The following is a 19,609-nucleotide window of genomic DNA, read 5'->3' on the forward strand; positions in this document are numbered from 1 at the left end:
CTTGAAATTCGGTTTGGACCAGAAAACGGGTCCTGCTTGAACAAATGTGATCTATTATTATTATTATTATTATTATTATACTGTATCCTGCTTTTAAAAAAGTAATATATTACCTTTTACAAAATAAAATAACAGAAAAAATAAATAAATAAATAACAAAAGATAGCACAAGAATAGGCCTACATAAAGTGTTCAAAATAAGCACATTTATAAAACGATGCCCGGACGGGCTTTAAAAGTGGGCGTCTTTTGGCTCGTCACTTATTTTTGGTTTTTAAGGGCGTGTAGATATCTCGTCCACACTTGTGATTTGCTGGGCGCCGGGTGCTGAAAGTTTGCCAAGCAAACGCAGCACTTTTAAACGCCTCGCGAAATTTGAGTTCTCTGGTGTGCAGTACAGCGCCGTATGAGTGACTAGCAGGCGGCGTTCTGACTGATCTCACCAACAGGGGCTTCTGTGTAAGCTGAGGCTAAATAAACACAGATGGATCTCCGTGCACATCCACAAAAATGCTGCCAATGCGGCAGGGATTTCAAATGACACTCTGAATCTACTGGAACCACACGCACACACACATACATCCCCACTGCAGGCAAGGCAAAGGACTCAAAATATACCAGCCGCCGCAGCAGCTGTCCTGCAACGTAAAGAGCACAAACTTTTTTTCAGTTTTTTACAGGGACTTTACAAAACAAAACAAAACAAAAATGAAGGACCCTCAAATTATAAGTGAAGGAGACTGGAAAACCCTGTGTGCTAAGGAGATCCACGGGGTCAGGAAGATGAAAAAAAAAAGCAGGGATGCGTTGAAACATTCAAACAGCGTTAAAAGTTTTAGACAGGACCCAAAAATGGATGAGGATTTGTTAAGTGGTCTAAAAGAAACGAACGGTCGAAACTTGCATCACAAAACTCTGCAGGAGAGGGCTTTTGCTGCACCTTCAAATGGCATAGATAATATAATCGACTTGAGGAGAAACCCGAGCACTTTCATTGATATGAGGACTACAAGTTTACCCGCTTTGACAGGACAGATGGCTGCTGCTGCTGCCGTCGCCGCTTCTGTATCAGCTGTGTCGCCAGCGAAAGAACCATTTCCCAGATCGGTACAAGTCACCGAGTTTGAACATCAGCACTCTTTCCAGTCGAGGATCGTATTGTGTCAGCGTCCTCCACAAAGCCCGTACTCTTCTGCCTCACAGGAATCGTACATACATAATAATAGCGACCCCACCGCATCGCCTAGGAAACGGCTGGGTGAAACTGCTGGCGTCGCTACTGAGATCAAAGCTATTCAGCAGACAAGGAGGCTGCTGGCTAATGCGCGAGAGAGGACCCGAGTGCATACCATCAGTGCCGCCTTTGAGGCTCTTAGAAAACAGGTATTATTATTCACTGCAATGGGCATGTTACTCTGGCGTGACTCGGGGGCTATCATTTAAAGTATGTTTGTTTTACATATTTGGGTTGTTAAAATGACAGTTTAAATAGCCCCTTGTTTACTGTACCCCGGTGCTACTCCCCTGGTTAGTGACATTTAATGAGTGTCTTACATCACACATCAACTACAAGTTAAGGTAATTTACCCGTTAGATGCAGAACCACAAAAACGAGATGAATCTCTAATTTCAGCACCACTGTTTTTGTTAGTAACCAGCAAAATTCCTGCATGTAGGAAACAGTTTATGACAGCTGTCCAGCTGTCACTGTTTTAGGTCAACAGAAGATTTAGATATGCCTATAGATTATGATTGTATCAAATACGTTTTCAGAAAGGGGGGGGGGGGGTAACTATAATGAAAATGTTCAAAGCAAGTAATGAGACAGTGAAGATCCAACATGAGTCCAAAGGTTCTATCCTGAGCCAACCTCCTCTCCCTGTGGGACTCAAATATTTCAACTCCCAGTGCAAAAATAAGACCTGCAAATTCCAAGAGGAAACAATCCAACAAGACTTAACCTTTGGTGATTTATAATTTTTTTTTTTTTAAATTAACTGTTATTGGCTGAAGTCATTGAAAGGCAAATACAGACACTATACTGTGTTAATAGTATTACTGTTCGTGTAAAATCCACTCTCAAGTCGATTCTTACTTATGATAGTATTGCTCGACAGTATGCTTTTCAAAACTGATCTTCTGCCGTGTGTTCTGGGTGAATATTAACTCACAGTAGTAAGGTTGTCAGTGGACCCTGATGTATCCAATGTGGAAATGTCCAGCCCCATCTGCTTTTCAGTAGTGCTTGCTGTTTGAAGACACTGCCTACTGCACAGACAGGAGACAAGGTGGACTCTATATGCATACTCATTGATAATAGTGTAGTGCGATATGTCTAAATAAAACAGGACGATCTTTCTGGACATAAAATCTTTCAATTACCATGATTGTTTTCTTTTTCTTTCCCTTTAAAGTTTGTCAATGAAACGTTCCAGTTTGATGGGTTTGAAGAAAAAGGGCTCTGTGTGTCCTCTGTACAGTTCTTATTCAGTTCTTCTGTGTCCTTTTGGAGAAACTATAGTACATCTTTGATGTCTATTTTCTTACTGGATTTCAGAAGGAATCCATCAGAATGTTATCAGCTGGCATTGAGCAGACCTATAATGGCACCTCCAATACAGAAGTGAAGGTCGTCTTCATGTCTAAACCAGCAGCCCTGCACAATCCATTTCTTACTCCTTTCTTTAGGGATTTGCAGGGAAAGTGGTGACATTGGTCAGACACTTTTGAATACAAGTAACAAGCATGTGCTTCACTTCATTACGTGATTTCCATAGTTGTGATGCTTTGCATTTATTTTGCTTACAAAAGCTTGCATATCAGATGGGTTGCTTTACGGAAACCCCAAAAGTAACCCTTTAGATATATCTTTTTTTGTACATGAACTCCGTGGACTGTAGGTTGGTTGACTGGCTGACCAGCTTTCCTACTTGTTGACAATGACACATTTATCCATTTGGCTTTTAACTACCCTAAAGCACAACATTTTAGTTTTAGCTCTAAAATGGATAGACATCTTATTACATCATGCACTTGGGGAGAGAGATTGAAGGAGATTTATTAAAAGTGAACCAAACTCATAAAGCATTTGCAGTATGTAAAATAGCTGTAATGTACTGTTACTGTACAGCATATTTAGGCTTATTTTATTGTATAGGGGAACCTAACACGTATTATTGTTCTTCTAATCTGTTTTTCTATGTCTTTAAAAAAGGAACTGTGTCTTTTGTTCTTTCCTTTTGTTCAGGTTCCTTGTTATTCCTACGGTCAGAAACTGTCCAAACTGGCCATTCTGAGAATAGCCTGTAACTACATCCTCTCCTTAGCCCAGCTCGCTGATCTCGACTACACTTCAGATCACAGCAATACAAGCTTCTCAGAATGTGTGGAGCAGTGCACGAGAACCCTGCAGGCAGAGGGCAGGTCCAAGAAAAGAAAGGTATGGGTTTGTACACATGAGGATTCAGGGTGGCTCTAAAGAAAGGTATGGGTTTATACACATGAGGATTCAGGGTGGCTCTAAAGAAAGGTATGGGTTTGTACACATGAGGATTCAGGGTGGCTCTAAAGAAAGGTATGGGTTTGTACACATGAGGATTCAGGGTGGCTCTAAAGAAAGGTATGGGTTTGTACACATGAGGATTCAGGGTGGCTCTAAAGAAAGGTATGGGTTTGTACACATGAGGATTCAGGGTGGCTCTAAAGAAAGGTATGGGTTTATACACATGAGGATTCAGGGTGGCTCTAAAGAAAGGTATGGGTTTGTACACATGAGGATTCAGGGTGGCTCTAAAGAAAGGTATGGGTTTGTACACATGAGGATTCAGGGTGGCTCTAAAGAAAGGTATGGGTTTATACACATGAGGATTCAGGGTGGCTCTAAAGAAAGGTATGGGTTTGTACACATGAGGATTCAGGGTGGCTCTAAAGAAAGGTATGGGTTTATACACATGAGGATTCAGGGTGGCTCTAAAGAAAGGTATGGGTTTATACACATGAGGATTCAGGGTGGCTCTAAAGAAAGGTATGGGTTTATACACATGAGGATTCAGGGTGGCTCTAAAGAAAGGTATGGGTTTATACACATGAGGATTCAGGGTGACTCTAAAGGTATGGGTTTATACACATGAGGATTCAGAGTGGGTCTAAAAGAAATGATGATTCAGGGTGGCTCTCTCCTTTGCTCCCCTCTAAGAAAACTACTGACATTAACTGCTCAATATGGACACCATTTGTGACAACAAATACTTCAATTTCAGTTTTTGTTGCCCATCATATATAAGGATTCACTGCTGTATATGAACAGTTATTTCTATTTTATTTAGTAAGTAAACCATCATGTTTTCCATGTTGACTTGTTAAATGAATGGAAGGTCGTTCTTACTCACAGACCAAGTTTCCACTCTTTTTAAAGTACACAATAAATATCCTATCAGTGCAAATATTTGCTTTGTAATAGTGCTTGGTGTGAACTAGTAGGGCAGTTGAAGTAAGGCAGTCCATAAGTCTACAGCTAAGATCTTATAAACCAGTCCTTTCTGTTAATACATTTTCACTGGAGACAAAAGCTTCCTCCTGCATGTAAGAAACAGAGTAAAGCAAGGCAGTGTGAGTGTGCTGATGTACCAGTCTCAGCTGATGACAGCATCATTCTGCAGTCAGCATTATCAGCATCAATACCAGTACCTCTTAACAATCATAGTGGGGTCTATTCAGTTGATCTAAATGGACCCTTACATGTTTGTGTATAACAAAGTTTGTGGTGGATGGGCGCAGTACTATAGTTAAAAATGAGTTTATTTCAAACAGGCATTATTACTGCAAGCAGCAAATACATTCCTTTAGGTTACTTCACAAAGATCCAATTAAGTGAAGTCATCAAGTATCTTTAGAAAAGAAACTCGGTGTTCAGCCAGCTTTCTTACGAAAAGAAAGTGTCATGGGCAAATAAAAGGGGAGATTTATGTCTTTGTGTAGCGTTTTATGACAATGGGAGTCCTGTAAACTTGAACTGAACTTCCCACAGCATTCTCCTGGATCCAGATGTCATGGCTTACAATCAATCATTGGAGTTTTTAATGGACGAGTAAGACTCTGACTAGAAGAGGTTTCATCTTTACATTAACGCCACTAACACTATTACAACTAACATTGACTGCTGTTACTGCTGCTAGCTGTTTTTCTTCAAATCTTTAATTGAATTATTTTTTAAATTACTCAATTAAATGTATTACACCTGTAAGTATTTTGGTCAAGTAAAACGTAAAATAGAAGAATTGTATACCTCGTCTATTTGCAATGCAGCTACAAATGCATACAATGCAATCACCCTATTATTACTACGATTAGTCATAGCAGTTGTAGCAAACACATTTCTAACACCTTTTTAATATAATACTAGGGCAAAATGATGACGGAAACCACAGTTGCCAGTTTACACCATAAGAAAATGATAAGTTGCGGCATTACAGGGTGCAAGGAGGTATGCATATAGGGGGTGGTAATGCTTTGAATGTAGATTTGTTGGCCTCAGTCAGACGTGGCTTCAGTTAGTGGTGTGATACTGTAAAGAGTAATGAGTGACAAGCAGTGGGCAAATTTCACTTTTTAGTAATAACTGTGTGTAACCAGATGTGACTGCATGGTACGTGATGTTACAGTGGCACTGTTTATTACACTATATAATCCAGTAGGAAGCTCATTTTGGTTCTTACTGAGTACAGATGTTTGCTGCTGCCACACATTATTATTATTATTATTATTATTATTATTATTATTATTATTATTATTATTATTATTATTATTATTATTATTATTTTTGGACCCTCATTTGTCGTTTGTTGTTTGGTTTGATGATGCACAAAGTTCAGCTCAGCAGAAATACAGTAATAAACAAACCGTTACCTATAAATCACATTTTACAATGTAAAGTGAAATGTAATCTTACTGTGTAAAAAGAATGCAGATCATTAATCTTTGTTAAACTATTTAAAAATCATGACATACAGACCAGATGTTCCCAAACACACAGTCCTGTTTTCCTTAAAAAGAACATATTTCCTTATATATTTTCTGTTGCTATAGTTTAGTGTTGTGAATACATTGCTGCATTTGGCAATTCCAGGATCTAGACGTTTATATGACTGTAATAAAAAATAAAAAAGGGTAAATATTTGTCAGAACAGTATTTGCTATTGTTTATTATATTCAGTATCAGTGTTAATGTAAGCTATTTCAAAAGGAAGTCAGCACATCAGATTCATTTCTGGCACTCTCATAATCCAGATGTTCAGAGTTCTAAATCTGAACTTTTTATTTTTTTTTTACTCCTTTAAATAATAATACAGTAATAATTTAAAAATGCATCTGCAAAATTAGCCGATTGTTGTTGGCTGATTTTGTCAGCTGTAGATTTTCAAACTACAGATTAATTTCTTTGAGGAATAAAGTTAACAAACTTCAAACTCTAACCATCTGGCCTACATCCAGGTGTTCTGCCAGCTGTGCAGTCGACTCATCTGGCGTTCCATTGTCCTCCCTTTAAGAGACTGTTTCCTGTTTTCTATAAGCCGTCATTCAGATACGGGATGCTGTTCCATTAGGCATTGTTTTAAAAGCTGATTTTGTTAAGTTAACTCGTTGATGCCCGAACTATGAAAAAAATCAGATATAAGTGATCTGACCGTAATGGAGGTTTGTCATGTTAACTTTTTATTTATTTTTTCTAATGACCTGATGGTGTTTTCATGTCTTTTTGCAATTTAACCTAAAATGCATTCTAGATGGACAAAAATATATATATTGTTCTGAAAAAAACAACTGTAATCGAATGATCACTGCGCACACGTGCTTTAAAACGTGTTTTTTTTTTTTTTTTAATAATAATAATAATAATAATAATAATAATAATAATAATAATAATAATAATAATATTTAATAAAATAAAGTGACCACGTGTGGAACTCTGTGCAGAGTGTCCCCAGAACCTTTCTTGGGACTCTCATTTCGCAAATGTGGAGAATTACTGAACAGTCAACGTTTATATTTGCAACCAGAGAATTGCGGGTGGGTTTATTCACTGTCTGTTGCTGAACCGAACTGGCGGCTGTCCTCGTCTGAATCGTCACTCTCGCCGCCCGAAGAGGTTAGATTACTGTAGTGTAACAATAACAGCTCACACAGGTACCATTTGTATTGTGTTGGAACCGTATATTTGCTTGCAAACGGCTTTTCTTCGTGTGTAGCTATAGGCGACAGTTGTGGAAATCAAAAAATGTATTAACATTGATAGCTGAATACTGCATAAATCGTTTAAAACAATTACAAAAAAAGAATCACGTCCTCATTTAATTTTACTTATTTTAAAAATAATCTAAATAAGCTGCCAAAAGCAGCAGGATAAATCTCATTTTAATTTGGTGACCCTTTAGTTTTAATTCTGTGTTAAATGTTTAGTATATTTTATCCTGCAGAGTTTAAGAAAAATAGACAAAGATTAATGTCATCTGTTGCATAGGTGAGATAAGGCTATATAAAGTATTTTATTTTATCACAGCTATTAGCTTAATAGAAAAACAGCATATTTCCTTTTTAACCTGCTTTATGCTTATTAAGAAAGATTAAATATTATTCCTTTCATAAGTAAATAAGTGACAACATTTAATTTGATCAGAAGAGAAAAGGCGCTGATAAGAGGGCTTCATTTATTGTACAGTCAAAAGATATGTAACACATTTCATCACCTTTAATAGTAATAGTTTAATAGTAGAAAGTAGCTGGGTAAAATTCCAAGTATCTGTTAATGGCACACTAATGATCCAGGCAGAAACTGCACTAGAAGAAAAATGTACAGAACAAATACCATGGCATATTAAAAATAGATTCTATGAAGTAAAGTAATGTTTTCATACAGGAAGGGCCTGGTTTGCAGATTGGACACTGGAGGATAGCATAGAGCTAGAGAGAGAGAAGAAGATGCAGTTTCTTAGGCAGAAAAGGGACTAGATTTGCAGCAGTAATCAGTAATAGAATGGATTCTCAGAGTTTGATATTATTGAATTGCTGCTGTGTAATGTAATAACTATACTTGTTGTGTAGAAATGAAATTACAAAGACAGTAGGATCATTTATTCACAAAAAAAGTTTTTGAAAGTAGAAGATTCCGCTCCTAATATCATCATGAGTTTCTGCATTCACTTTAAATATGATATTAGATCAAACACTGCCAAAGTGAAAATAAAAACCATACACTTCCCTGTAGCTTGGATGTTGGAAGTTATTCACAATATTTCCATACTGTCCCAGCTTAAGGACTTTAAAAATCTGGTCACCTTAGTCATCATTATACAAAACAGTATGTGTTTTTCCACCACGCTTGTTACGAATGTGTTCCAGCATTGCTCAGTATGTCCAGCACTTTAATAAAAGGAAAAACATGATTTCTAAAATGCGCTTTTATCTCTGCTATTGCATCCCATGGCAAAGGAAAGCGAGATTTGACACAAAAAGGTATTTGGTTGAATTTCAAAATGGGTAGATGAATCAGTCGATGTGTTTGTTTTTTTAGTCGCAATATAAATATAATTATTGCGTGCGGCGCCTTCTGCACCGTTCTAGACGTCAAGATGTTAAGCCTAGTGATTTGTATGCTAACGTGTGTGTGTACGTGTCGTCGTTGTTTCTTCGTATTAATTTGCCTGTATCGTAGCCAGTGTGTTATCCTAGTGTAAGCTGCTTCAGTAGGAAGCTAGCTGATTTTTTTTTTTTTTTTTCGCTCTGGCAGTCCCAGACTCCAGATGTTCAGAGCTCTAGTTGGGAAGTCCTGCTGGCGCCACTTAGGGCAGAGGGCAAGGGAAAGGCACGCGAGCTGGAACCCAAAGCACTCACTCACCGCAGGACTTGGCACATTCCCCAGCTCGCGCTGGCACATTCCCCAGCTCTCCCTTGGCCATCTGTTCCAAAAAAACACTTTGAAATAAAAAAAAGCACTCATCATCACTCAGGATACAACACGGAGAGCAGCTGTTATAGAGGCGGGGGTGGGCGGGCATGAAAAAATCTCTTTGTTACTTTATAGCGGGTCTGAAAGTCTTGCTGAAGAAAATGAAAAGGTTGTTACAAGAGGTGGCTCATTAAAAATGTTTTGAATGACAGTCCTTATGTAGCCCCTTGATTATTTAAAATGAATCAGTTGTAGAGTTAAGCACATTAGTTTGTTTCTCGATGTTATTCATTAATTATATAGTTTAAATGGTTATTAGCAGTACTATTGTTATTATTAGTAGTAGTGGTACATTTGAGTTTTTGTGTGAGTAAGCAAGCCAGAACTACAGCTGTAAAGGTAAGATTGTGTAACCTGGTCTCACAAGGGAAACGTTAACACAGTGACCTCTTGCTGAGGCTCTGGAAAAGTTACCCAGTTAACGTTTTGCTGGATCTACCGCCATGCTTTGCGGCTACGTTACCGCAGAACAACAAATCTGTGTCTGTTAAGTCACCATCCTGTACTGGATTTGTTTCAAACACAGATTATTTGTTTTATTTTAACCCTTTCAGTACTATATTGTTTTGAAACGATCATTAAAAAAAAAAAAAAACACACACACACACAAATATATATATTATATATATATATATATATATATATATATATATATATATATATATATATATATATATATATATATATATATAATATAGACTATAATATATATATATATATATATATATATATATAATATATATAATATATATAATATATATATAATAACATATATATATATATATATTTAGGTTTGGTAATATATATATACAACAATCGTTGTCAAGCGCCTAGAAACTAAAACTTCAAACTAACACTGTTTAAATGTGTTCCAAGCCCTCGGCAAGACGTTTTCCTTGAGAGACCAGGTTGGATTGTGAGGTAGTCTATCTCTTCATACAGTTTACAAATTGATGAAACGCTGATCTCTTTCTTTGGCGGTTAACCGCTCATATCGATTACTAAACATATCCTGCTTTCACATCTCTACCTGCTCAACTTCATAACGTGTCTGTTGCTTTTATTGTTCTTTTTATCGCTCATTCCTTGTTTTTTTTCTTTAGGTGTTTTAACTTTATAGTTACAGTTTTGTTTTACTGCTGTCTGGATTTTGTGATCTTCTTCTTCTTCTTCTTCTTCTTCTTCTTCTTCTTCTTCTTCTTCTTCTTCTTCTTCTTCTTCATTATTATTATTAATATTATTTTTATTTATTTATTAGCAGACACCCTTATAATTGTTACAAAGTATCATTACAAAATATCACAATACACAATATAACATTACAGATAACAGCGGTTATAAAATACAATAAAATCAGTAGTAAATAAGAGCAAATTCAATTGGGAGCCATATAGTCCAGTATAGTGGGAAGTTGTGAGGTTTACAGAGCAGGTGTGTCTTGAGGAGGCGCCGGAAGGTGGTCAGGGCTGAGCAGTCCTGATATCCATGGGTAGGTCATTCCACCACCGAGGGGCAAGGGTGGAGATAGAGGGGGCTCTGGAAGCAGGGGAGAGGAGGGGGGTACAGCTAATCTGCCAGTGGCAGGGGCGATAGGGGTGTAGCGATTTGGAGCCAGTGGAGGCAGTGGAGCAGCAGAATAGCGTGGGAGAAGTTAGTCCACTAGCTCCTGTATGAATCAATTTTTTAATTTTTTTTTTTTTGTCTTCAAAGTTTTGGCAGGGCAACTTCTCGAACTCCATAGCGTTCACACACACTGTTTTGAAATTTCTAAAAATTAAATACAAAATCGTGACCGAATGGGGATTTACATTAATGTAGTTACATAATATATCATAACCAGAAGCAATTTACAGGTAAGAGCTGAGTCCATTCCATAAGAACAGGTCAAATGCTTGATTTGTGCTGAACACCTGCATGGCATCTTCTTAGCAGCTGCTTCAGCCCAGCTGGTAGAACTTGCTGTGTACACTCTGTCAGTCTGCTACAAGGTTACGGGGTGCTAAGGGAATTGCCTGCATGTTCATGTTCTGCATACGTAATGGGAACGTAGCTCTTATGGTGGTTACATTTTCAGGGGCCACATGCTTTACAATCCTACAGCATTCTTGGGGGGAAAAAAGGGGGCCCTGAAAAACTATCCAAGCCATGTTTTTTTTTTTTTTTTTTTTTTTACTTCACAGAACACACTACCACGGCCCCAGGAGAACTTGTTCTCACAGGTCTGCCTGTGCACCTAAACTCTGCACTAAACGTCCCCTGCAGTTCAGTCTGAGCCTCAAACAGACAGTTAAGAGACATAAAACTAGTTCCACACATTCAAACCCAGGGAATCCAAAAGTGAAAGTCTGAGAGTATACTGGACTAGCCCCCTTCCTGTTGCTCCATCCCTGAACGGGTGACTCATTCCCCAAACCTTTTATACAAAATGTTGTTTTTTTCAGCCCTTGGCAAGTATATAGGCTACATAAAAAGTTCCCAAATCCTTTTACTTGTCAGTGCTGATTATCTTGCAACCTCAGTAGCTCCCGTAATATATTTCTATACTTCCAAACTTACTTTTTAAACTAATGCGTAACATCTTGGTGTAAAAGCTGCTACTGTTATTCAAACTCTTAAACCAGCTCTTTGATCTGTGATCATATCTGCTGGTGTCTGCTGCTGGCAGAGTTTCATTTGAACATGATAAAGGGAAAATAAGTTGTGATTTGACGTGCATTTTTCCTCCAGAAAACTAGCACTTCCTCCCATGGAAACTGGGGTAATAAAATAGCCATCTTCATTCTGCCCTCTAGAATTGGCAGCTGCTCATAGCTGCACAGAAGCAAAGAGCTACCAACAGCAGTAATAGGAGGTTGATTAATAGTTTGTCAAAGTTCAGCATGGCGGGCAGCTTTTTGTCAATGTCAGTCATGGGCAATGAATGGGTGAGGATTAAATGGGTGTGCATTGGAATGTTAACTGTATTACTAATATATAATATATATATATATATCTTATATATATATATATATAGATATATATATATATCGTATATATACGATGTGTTCCATCTGTGTGTGTAATATTTCTAACATAAATGATTTATTTTATTTGTAGGAGTAGCACGAATGAAGACAGCAAGTCTATGGAACTTCAAACAGAGAACTGGGTCCCGGCCAACCTTGGCAACAACTGTTATTTTCATGAAATCTACTGAAGACTTTGTTTAAATTTACACAAGACAGCACTATGCAGAGACCTTCTTCGCAAACTGAAACCCTGTTAACTATAAGAAGACTGGTTCATTTTGCAGAAAAGAAAGCTATATTTAGCAGACAGTTTTATGACAGCACTTTCCTTTTTCTTTCTTTTAGTGTTTGCTTGTTGCTAAGCTATAGGAACAGGACCTGGACGTTTGTGTTGCAGACAGTCTTGTTTTGTATACTCTTTTAATAGCTCTTACAACAGCTTTTAATAAAGGGAATTATCCTGCAGAGAAGTGTTATATAGATCTACCGAAGGACATTTTACAGCTGACAGTTTTATTGTCCTTAATTTACTGAATCTGTGAATCTGTTGGAACAGTTGTTATTTTTTCCAGCTTTTTAATCTGTAAGCTAGCAGGTTATATTAGATATTAATTGAGTTAATTCCATTCAGTCTGCTGAGAGATTCCCTGAAGGTGCAGCATCAACAGGGGAGCACTTAGCGATGGATATCTCCAGATTGAAACTCACATGTCATGTTCCTCTGTCAAATGTAATGTGCAAATTCAAAAACAAGTTGAGTTTTTTATTCTTCTAATAACATCAAAATAATAGTTGAGGAAAGAGGAGTATTCCTGCTTATTCTATATTGTGTTACCCAGCATTTAAAAATGATAACGCATTTCATTAACAATATCATGAGCTCAAGTTTAGGCTGCCTACAGGTGAAGTCACTCAACTTTCACTTCACTCCCTGAGCTTTGAAATGCGTTGCTGTAATTTACAGAGGGGGCGCGGGGGTACATGCCCCCCTCACTTTTTCAACGGGGGAAATTTCCTCCTCACATTGCAGCAGTACTAAATCGTTTTATTTCTCAATAATTTATTCATATATGCTATTCACTTGTTAGAGATCTCCACTAGGACTGAGTGGAAATGCCAATGAATGCTATAAAAATATTTTCTATTCGAACATGACAGCAAAGGCACCAGTCTGAAAGAAATTAATGTTTATTTTAAATTGTATTACTATATGCCCCAGCTACAGAAAGTCTCCTCCACTTTTGAAACCAAAGTTACGCCACTGTTGAGAGGAACTTCTTGACTAGATGATGCTGTTGAAGTTTTATCATCCCTTAGCCTCCTCAATTTACCTGCTTCCCATATTACCCATCTGGTCACGCCTGGCGTTGTGAAGCCTCAGACAGTGAGTGCAGTGTTGTAAATTGGAGACATCAGTCAAGTTCATCGCATGAGCTGGATTAAGACTCTGTGTGTTGTGCGTGATTTCATTTCTGATGGCGCTGTCTGGAAGAGCCTGTACACAGACGCATACAGCATGTGTTGACAGTTCTAGCGTTTCTTGTTTTTAACCCTATAGAGTGAGTGACTCTTTTTCAATGGATCTCATTTTGGAACCAACGACAGAACCACTGGGCGAATTGCACTTTTCCAAAGGACGTCCCGTTGCTAAGCGGATGTGGAGCTTGATGTAAAGAAATTAGTTCCCCAATTGTAGAGGTTTAATTTAAGTTTAAACATACTATACACACACTGCATTATTGGACATGGGAATGGCTGTAAACAACCCAATGGCAAATATTAAGTGCCCTCTTTATACATAGTCTAACATGTAATACAAATATTTCAACCTACATTCATCATTGAAAGACAAATGCAACAGTGTGTTTTATTGCTGCAAGATTTAGTGTTTGAAAGACAAATTCAAGATGGACCAACAAGACAATGCATGAGTCGTTTTTCCAGAGTGAGTTGTTGGAACATAAAGTCTGAAGATGACAGTGCAGAGTCAGCTTGTGGGTGTGCTAAAATATTTCTGATTCTCCAAGGAAAGGCATTTCCATAAGGATCCAATTCAAACACAAATCTGTAATTCAGAACAGAAATAACAGGCACGTTTCTAGCAGTCCTACAGCATTTGCAGAAGGATACACACACAGGGTGCCCTGCTAAACATGTCTGCTTGTTTGTAACATTTACCACCGCTAAAGTCTTTGCCATTTCAAGTGAGCAAGTGGCAATTCGTTTTGTGCAATGTACATTGTTCATAAGCTTTAACCAAAGGTGTAATGTTTTTTGGGGTTTTTGTTGTAAATAAAAAGAACTGTTCTCTGTTATTGCATTGACTGTTGGTGGGCCCAAACTACCTTTTCAGCATCTGATTTGTTAGAAATTATTTGCTTTCTCTTTCTTTTCATAGGCTTTTTAGACGTGTATCTTGAATTGCAGTCATTTTTATCTTTCACAAACAGCATCAACATCTTTTGCCGTCCATTGCAGTTTAAACACAGCTTTGTCTGTGTCATTTTCTTTTGCTACAGTTTTGTTGTTGATAAGAACAAAAAAGTAAAGAATTGTTTTGTATTTTTTATTTTTAAATATTATTACAAACTGATTTGTGTTTCTTGATGTCCTTCAGCACCTCCCCCAGCCTGCTTGGCTTTTTTTGCAGGGTAAAACTTGGCAACGGGAGATCGTTTGGTCTAGCAGTTACTGTTGCAGAAAGCACAATGTATTTCTTTGTTGCTTGGTTGGTTTTCATATGCAGTGTGTGTGTGTGTGTGTGTGTGTAATGAACCACCTTTGGTTCAGCTGACCGGGTTGAGTACCCCCAAAGTTACGAACACATCAGGTATGGAGGATGTTTAGAAGCCTGAAATGTCTGTATCTCTTGAACTTGTATTGTTTTAATGATTAGTGTAGGTGTAGTTTTTGAACAAAGTCTAATCATTTTTAACGTGATGAGTAACAATGAGACAACAAAACAAAAGTGGCAGGAGAGCTGTGTGTAGTTGGCAAAATTCTCACCTAATAGAGTAATAGTGGGGTTTGTAAACTTTGGAGCTCTTCTATAAAATTAGGAGATGCCAGCCCACGAGAGAGCAGGCTTCTATCCTAATTCATTATGCCCTGCATTATGTTGCGAATGCTGAAGTACCTTCCCAAGTGGAACTTGATGAGAGCAGCTCCTAACGGTCATTAGTTGTAATTGCATTTCTATGCTTCCAGTAGCATTGTTCTCTATGGTTGGTGATGAGACTTGAAAGTACATGGTTGCTCTTGTCTCAGGATAATCTTTGTTAAAGTAATGAACTCCCTACAGTGTAATATAAAGATCTTTCTGCTTCGTGAGCCACTTAAGTTATAGAACCCTGACTAAAATGTATTACTGTTTGGTAAATAGATCTATAAGTCAGAGGTTTAAAATAACAATAAAGGCACTGTTTACCAGTTTCTAAATGCAATAAAACCACGTTTATCAGCATCATCTTGCTCAGATACCTTATCAGGTTTCATTATGACAAGAAATTGGTATACAGTGGCTTCATTGTTAATTTAAACATTTGATATCTCTAATTTACATTTTCAATGTTTAGACCACTCTGTCCACAGTGTGGTAGTGCACTACAATGCAGCTTGGTGGATCAAAGGGCTGAGACTGGGGTCCTATCATCAGGTTAGGAGCAATTTAATAATTGAACCAGAATGACAAACACTATTGTACAACCAACAACAAACAGCCCAAAGCCTGCACTGTCCATTGCTCGAATCTCTTTTTACAGGTGTGCCCTCTTCAGAGTGAACTGCTGGGATCTGCCGCAAACTCCTCATTACGAAGTTGTCAGAACTATTCCAGCAAGCGCCATGCCGTTGTGTTAGGCAGATCAATTGACCCGATTCTTAGCTTAAAATATTTTCCAGAGCACCAAAGCAATTGGCAAGGAATTGTATTTTGTACACGTCTGTATCCTGTTGCTGGAACAGGTTGGTCCCAATAAAAATAGCCCTAAGGTTGTGCAAGCAACCAGTGCATGTAACTACAAACATCCCATGCTTCAGTACGGTGATACACATTCTGTTTATAATTGCACGGCTGGCACAGAGCGGCTGGGTCGAGCAGCTGACGCCAGGCTTAGCGGCAGCTTGTTTTTGTAGAGGCCTGGAGACCCACTTCAATAACACAGCAAGATAATTAGACTCTTCCTGAATAATTTCACTGGAAAATTGGGACCAGCGGCTTCAAGCCCCCAAAGGCACAAGGAGCAGAGCTGGAAAAAACATTAGTGAGCTCGGTGGTAATTTGCTAATGACAAGGTCTTAAACAAACAGATGGCATCCCATTCAGGAAAGGGCTAATTGGCTATGTGCTTTCAACACACAGAAAAATGATACAAAAAAAGTTTAAATAACCTTTTGCATTTGTAATGTACAGTATACACAGTGGGAGCGTTAAGCAACTGAGCGGCTCAGAGCGAGATTTTTTCCGCTCACTCAGATCACAGATGAAATCCGCTCTGTAGCGCTCTGTAGCGCTCTGAGGTGCTCAGAGGGAGTGGAACTGTACGTGCCGTTAAGTGGGTTCTTTCACTGAGCGGCTCATTTACTTAACACGCCCGCTGTTTATCACGGTGATGTCATAATGATATTCTACATGTTTTTGCAGACAAACACATTTTTTATTGAATAAAAGAATAATTTGACTGCCCACGTTATTTCAGTTGTACACCACACAAAGTTCTCATTTTTATGTTTAGAGATGAAGCGATAGGGGGACAATCCCACTAAGCTCTAAATATTGTTATATGTTTAGGAACAGATCTAAGTTTCGGCAAGTCTAGGGTGATGAAGGTGAATTCAAAAGCACAGGAGAGGCAGCTTTGGGAGGTAGGTTTGAATTTCCTTGGCTTAATTGTTCTAGGGTGTAGATAAAGGAGTGCTGGTTGGCAGCTACTGTAGTACTGTACTGTAGTTTACAGGAGTGGCGGTCAGCACCAAGTATGTAATGCTGTGGTTTCTTTTAACAGCACCCTCCGCAGCATATCAAACCACCGCCTTCACCAGACCAAGCTAATTCACATTTTTGTGACAGTCTGACAGAAAAGCTAAGAAAGTAATGCTCATAGAAACATATTGGAATGATACATTGTGGGTCCTGGGATTTTACCCTGCAAAATTTCACAATCAAATCATTTTCCAGCTGTGGCTGGTCTGGAGCTCAAAGCGTGCTCCCCAGTGACTGGATTGGTAGCTCTGTCCTGTTGTAAGGAAATACTAGGTCATGTGCTTTGTCAACTACCATGTGACTCTAGTGGTGTCAAATCTGTATTTCTGTGTTAAGCCCCTGGGTGGATGACTCTTGACTATCACACTCACACAGTGCTTTTTCTGTATTAAAAAGAAACCTTTTCTACAATACAAATGTGCTGTATGTATTAATGTATGCTTATAAGTGTTCAGTGGCTTCCTGTAAAGTTAAGAGTGATTTTCTCGCATGCAGAAAAAAAAGGGGATATTCTAGTGCAATGCTGGCAAACAACTGAAACTGAATACTTCAGTATTGATTAATGCAACGGATTGTCAGGTAGCTGTTTGCTCCAGCAAAGAGTTTGCCTAGATTAAAAGTGCAGATGTGAGTGGAATTTAAAGTTCTGCTTTCAATAAATAAGGCCTTGAATGGCTTTGCTCCCTCAGACCTGTCTCATTTAGTACCCCCTGTATGTGTCAGACCTCATCTTATTCTCATAGGAGGCAGTTTGGTCCAGTGGTTAAAGTCCTGGGCTTGTAACCACCCGGTCACCGGTTCAAATCTGACCTCTGCCACTGATTGACTCACTGTGTGACCCTGAGCAAGTCATTTATCCTCCTTGTGCTCCATCCTGTGGATGAGATGTTAAGTCAATGTCCTATTGTAAGTGACATATAATGCACTGTTCACAGCCTAGCTCTGTAAAGCACTTTGTGATGGTGAAAGGTGCTATATAAAAATGTATTATTACTATTGCCAGTCTCATAACGGCATTGTGGCTCTTTGCCACTCTCAGTTAGATTGTCCTGAGTCTGTTCCAGTCTTCCAGTCATGAATGTCTTCTCACCGGTGTCATTGTGGCAACTTGAAATGGAAGGTGCAGAATGACAGGGGTTTGGGGATTACCCCACCCCCCACCCCAATTTCTTGCTCACTAAACATCTTTGAATGTTGTCCCAGTCTTGTCTGTTACCAATTTCGCTCTACATTGGTTGATAAATAATAAGGCAGCAGATTTATCTGTAAAATCTTTATTTGATGATGGAATACCAAGATAATATGCCTGAGATCAGAAATGCACTATTTTACAAATAAAAAAAATTACATTAAAAAGCAATAAGCCCTTTTTAACAAACGATCTTCTTACAGACGGTTCTTTTTTTAGAGAGAGAGAGAGAGGGAGGGATGCCAAAAACACAGCAGGCTTGTGCTTATTTTTCTTTCTCAGTTTGGTTTCTGAGAGTCTCTCTGTCTCTCTCCTGCAGGTCTGGCGGCAGCTGTTCTCAATAGACTACACATGGTCACATTCTTCACCAATAAAATCAAGGACATGCATCAGGAGATGGGTAGAAGGGAACAAGATGAAATGAGAATATGTGGAGTCAGTTCACAATGGCTCCAGTGAAAAAATATATATACAGTCACATACAAAAGTCTTTGGGCATTTAAAAAAAAGGTGAGAAAAAACACAAAGAAAGTGATTTCTATAATTCTGATTTGTTCTATTGAAAGATATGAATTAGAGAATCAGCTTTATAATGAAACAAAAAATTATTACATAACATGCATAAAATGAAAAATAACATGCAAAAATAAATTTCATACTTTGACAAAAGTATTTGGGCACTCATACATTAGTATTATGTGTGCCCACCCTTTGCTTCCTTTACAGCTTGCAGACTTTTTGTGTTTTGAAACCGGTTCCTTGTACCTTTGTGTTCTGCAATCGACTTTGGTGTCCTTTTTGCAACAGCAGTCTTCAAGTCAATCCATAACCTCTCACTGGGATTCAGGGGACTGAGATGGCCAATACATAGCTGTTATCTTCCTTTTTTGCAGAAATTCCTTTGTGGAATTACAAAAAAATACAAAATTCCAGCGTCCTTGGACAGGAACGATAAATTAGTCTCCTGTACCAAAGCTGCAATTGAAGCCTGCACCAGCGAAAACTGGGCCAGACCCAGCTTCTCCACATCGTGCTCCTATATAGGGTGTCCATAAACCAGGCAACAGCAGGAGCTGTAGCTGGGTGACCCCAGGACAACTGGACCTCAGAAAGAAAGTCTGGTTGCACTGGGGGACACTGGAGAGGTGGTAGGCTCGTCACCAAAGATGGACTGCCTTGTCTCACTTTCTGTAGGCCAGGACACTTGCAAGACTGCAGTGGCCCTCTTGATCAGTGGTAGAAGAGGTAGTGGTAGAACAGTGGTAGAAGCTCAGTGGTAGGTGGGAACGGCAGCTCCTGTTTGCCCACCTCTCAGAGGCTGCAATGGAGAGCATGTCATCCTGCTGCCAATCTATGCTTGTAGCCCTCTTGGACCCCAAGGAGACCGACTGGGCAAGCGGCATCAAACATTCATGCAGTAACTCTGTAAG

The 19,609-nt window shown here is 38.6% G+C and overlaps 1 protein-coding gene across 1 annotated transcript; it reads left to right on the top strand.

The window, feature by feature from the left end:
- The first annotated feature begins 241 nt into the window (after positions 1-241).
- LOC121325700 (protein atonal homolog 8-like) lies at positions 242-14,324 on the top strand. Its single transcript, XM_041268566.1, has 3 exons — positions 242-1,383; positions 3,248-3,439; positions 12,098-14,324. The coding sequence occupies exons 1-3, from the start codon at positions 709-711 to the stop codon at positions 12,101-12,103; spliced, it is 873 nt and encodes a 290-aa protein (XP_041124500.1). The 5' UTR covers positions 242-708; the 3' UTR covers positions 12,104-14,324.
- The last annotated feature ends 5,285 nt before the right edge of the window (positions 14,325-19,609 follow it).

The sequence above is a fragment of the Polyodon spathula genome, chromosome 1 (assembly GCF_017654505.1).
Source record: "Polyodon spathula isolate WHYD16114869_AA chromosome 1, ASM1765450v1, whole genome shotgun sequence".
Lineage (NCBI taxonomy): Eukaryota > Metazoa > Chordata > Actinopteri > Acipenseriformes > Polyodontidae > Polyodon > Polyodon spathula.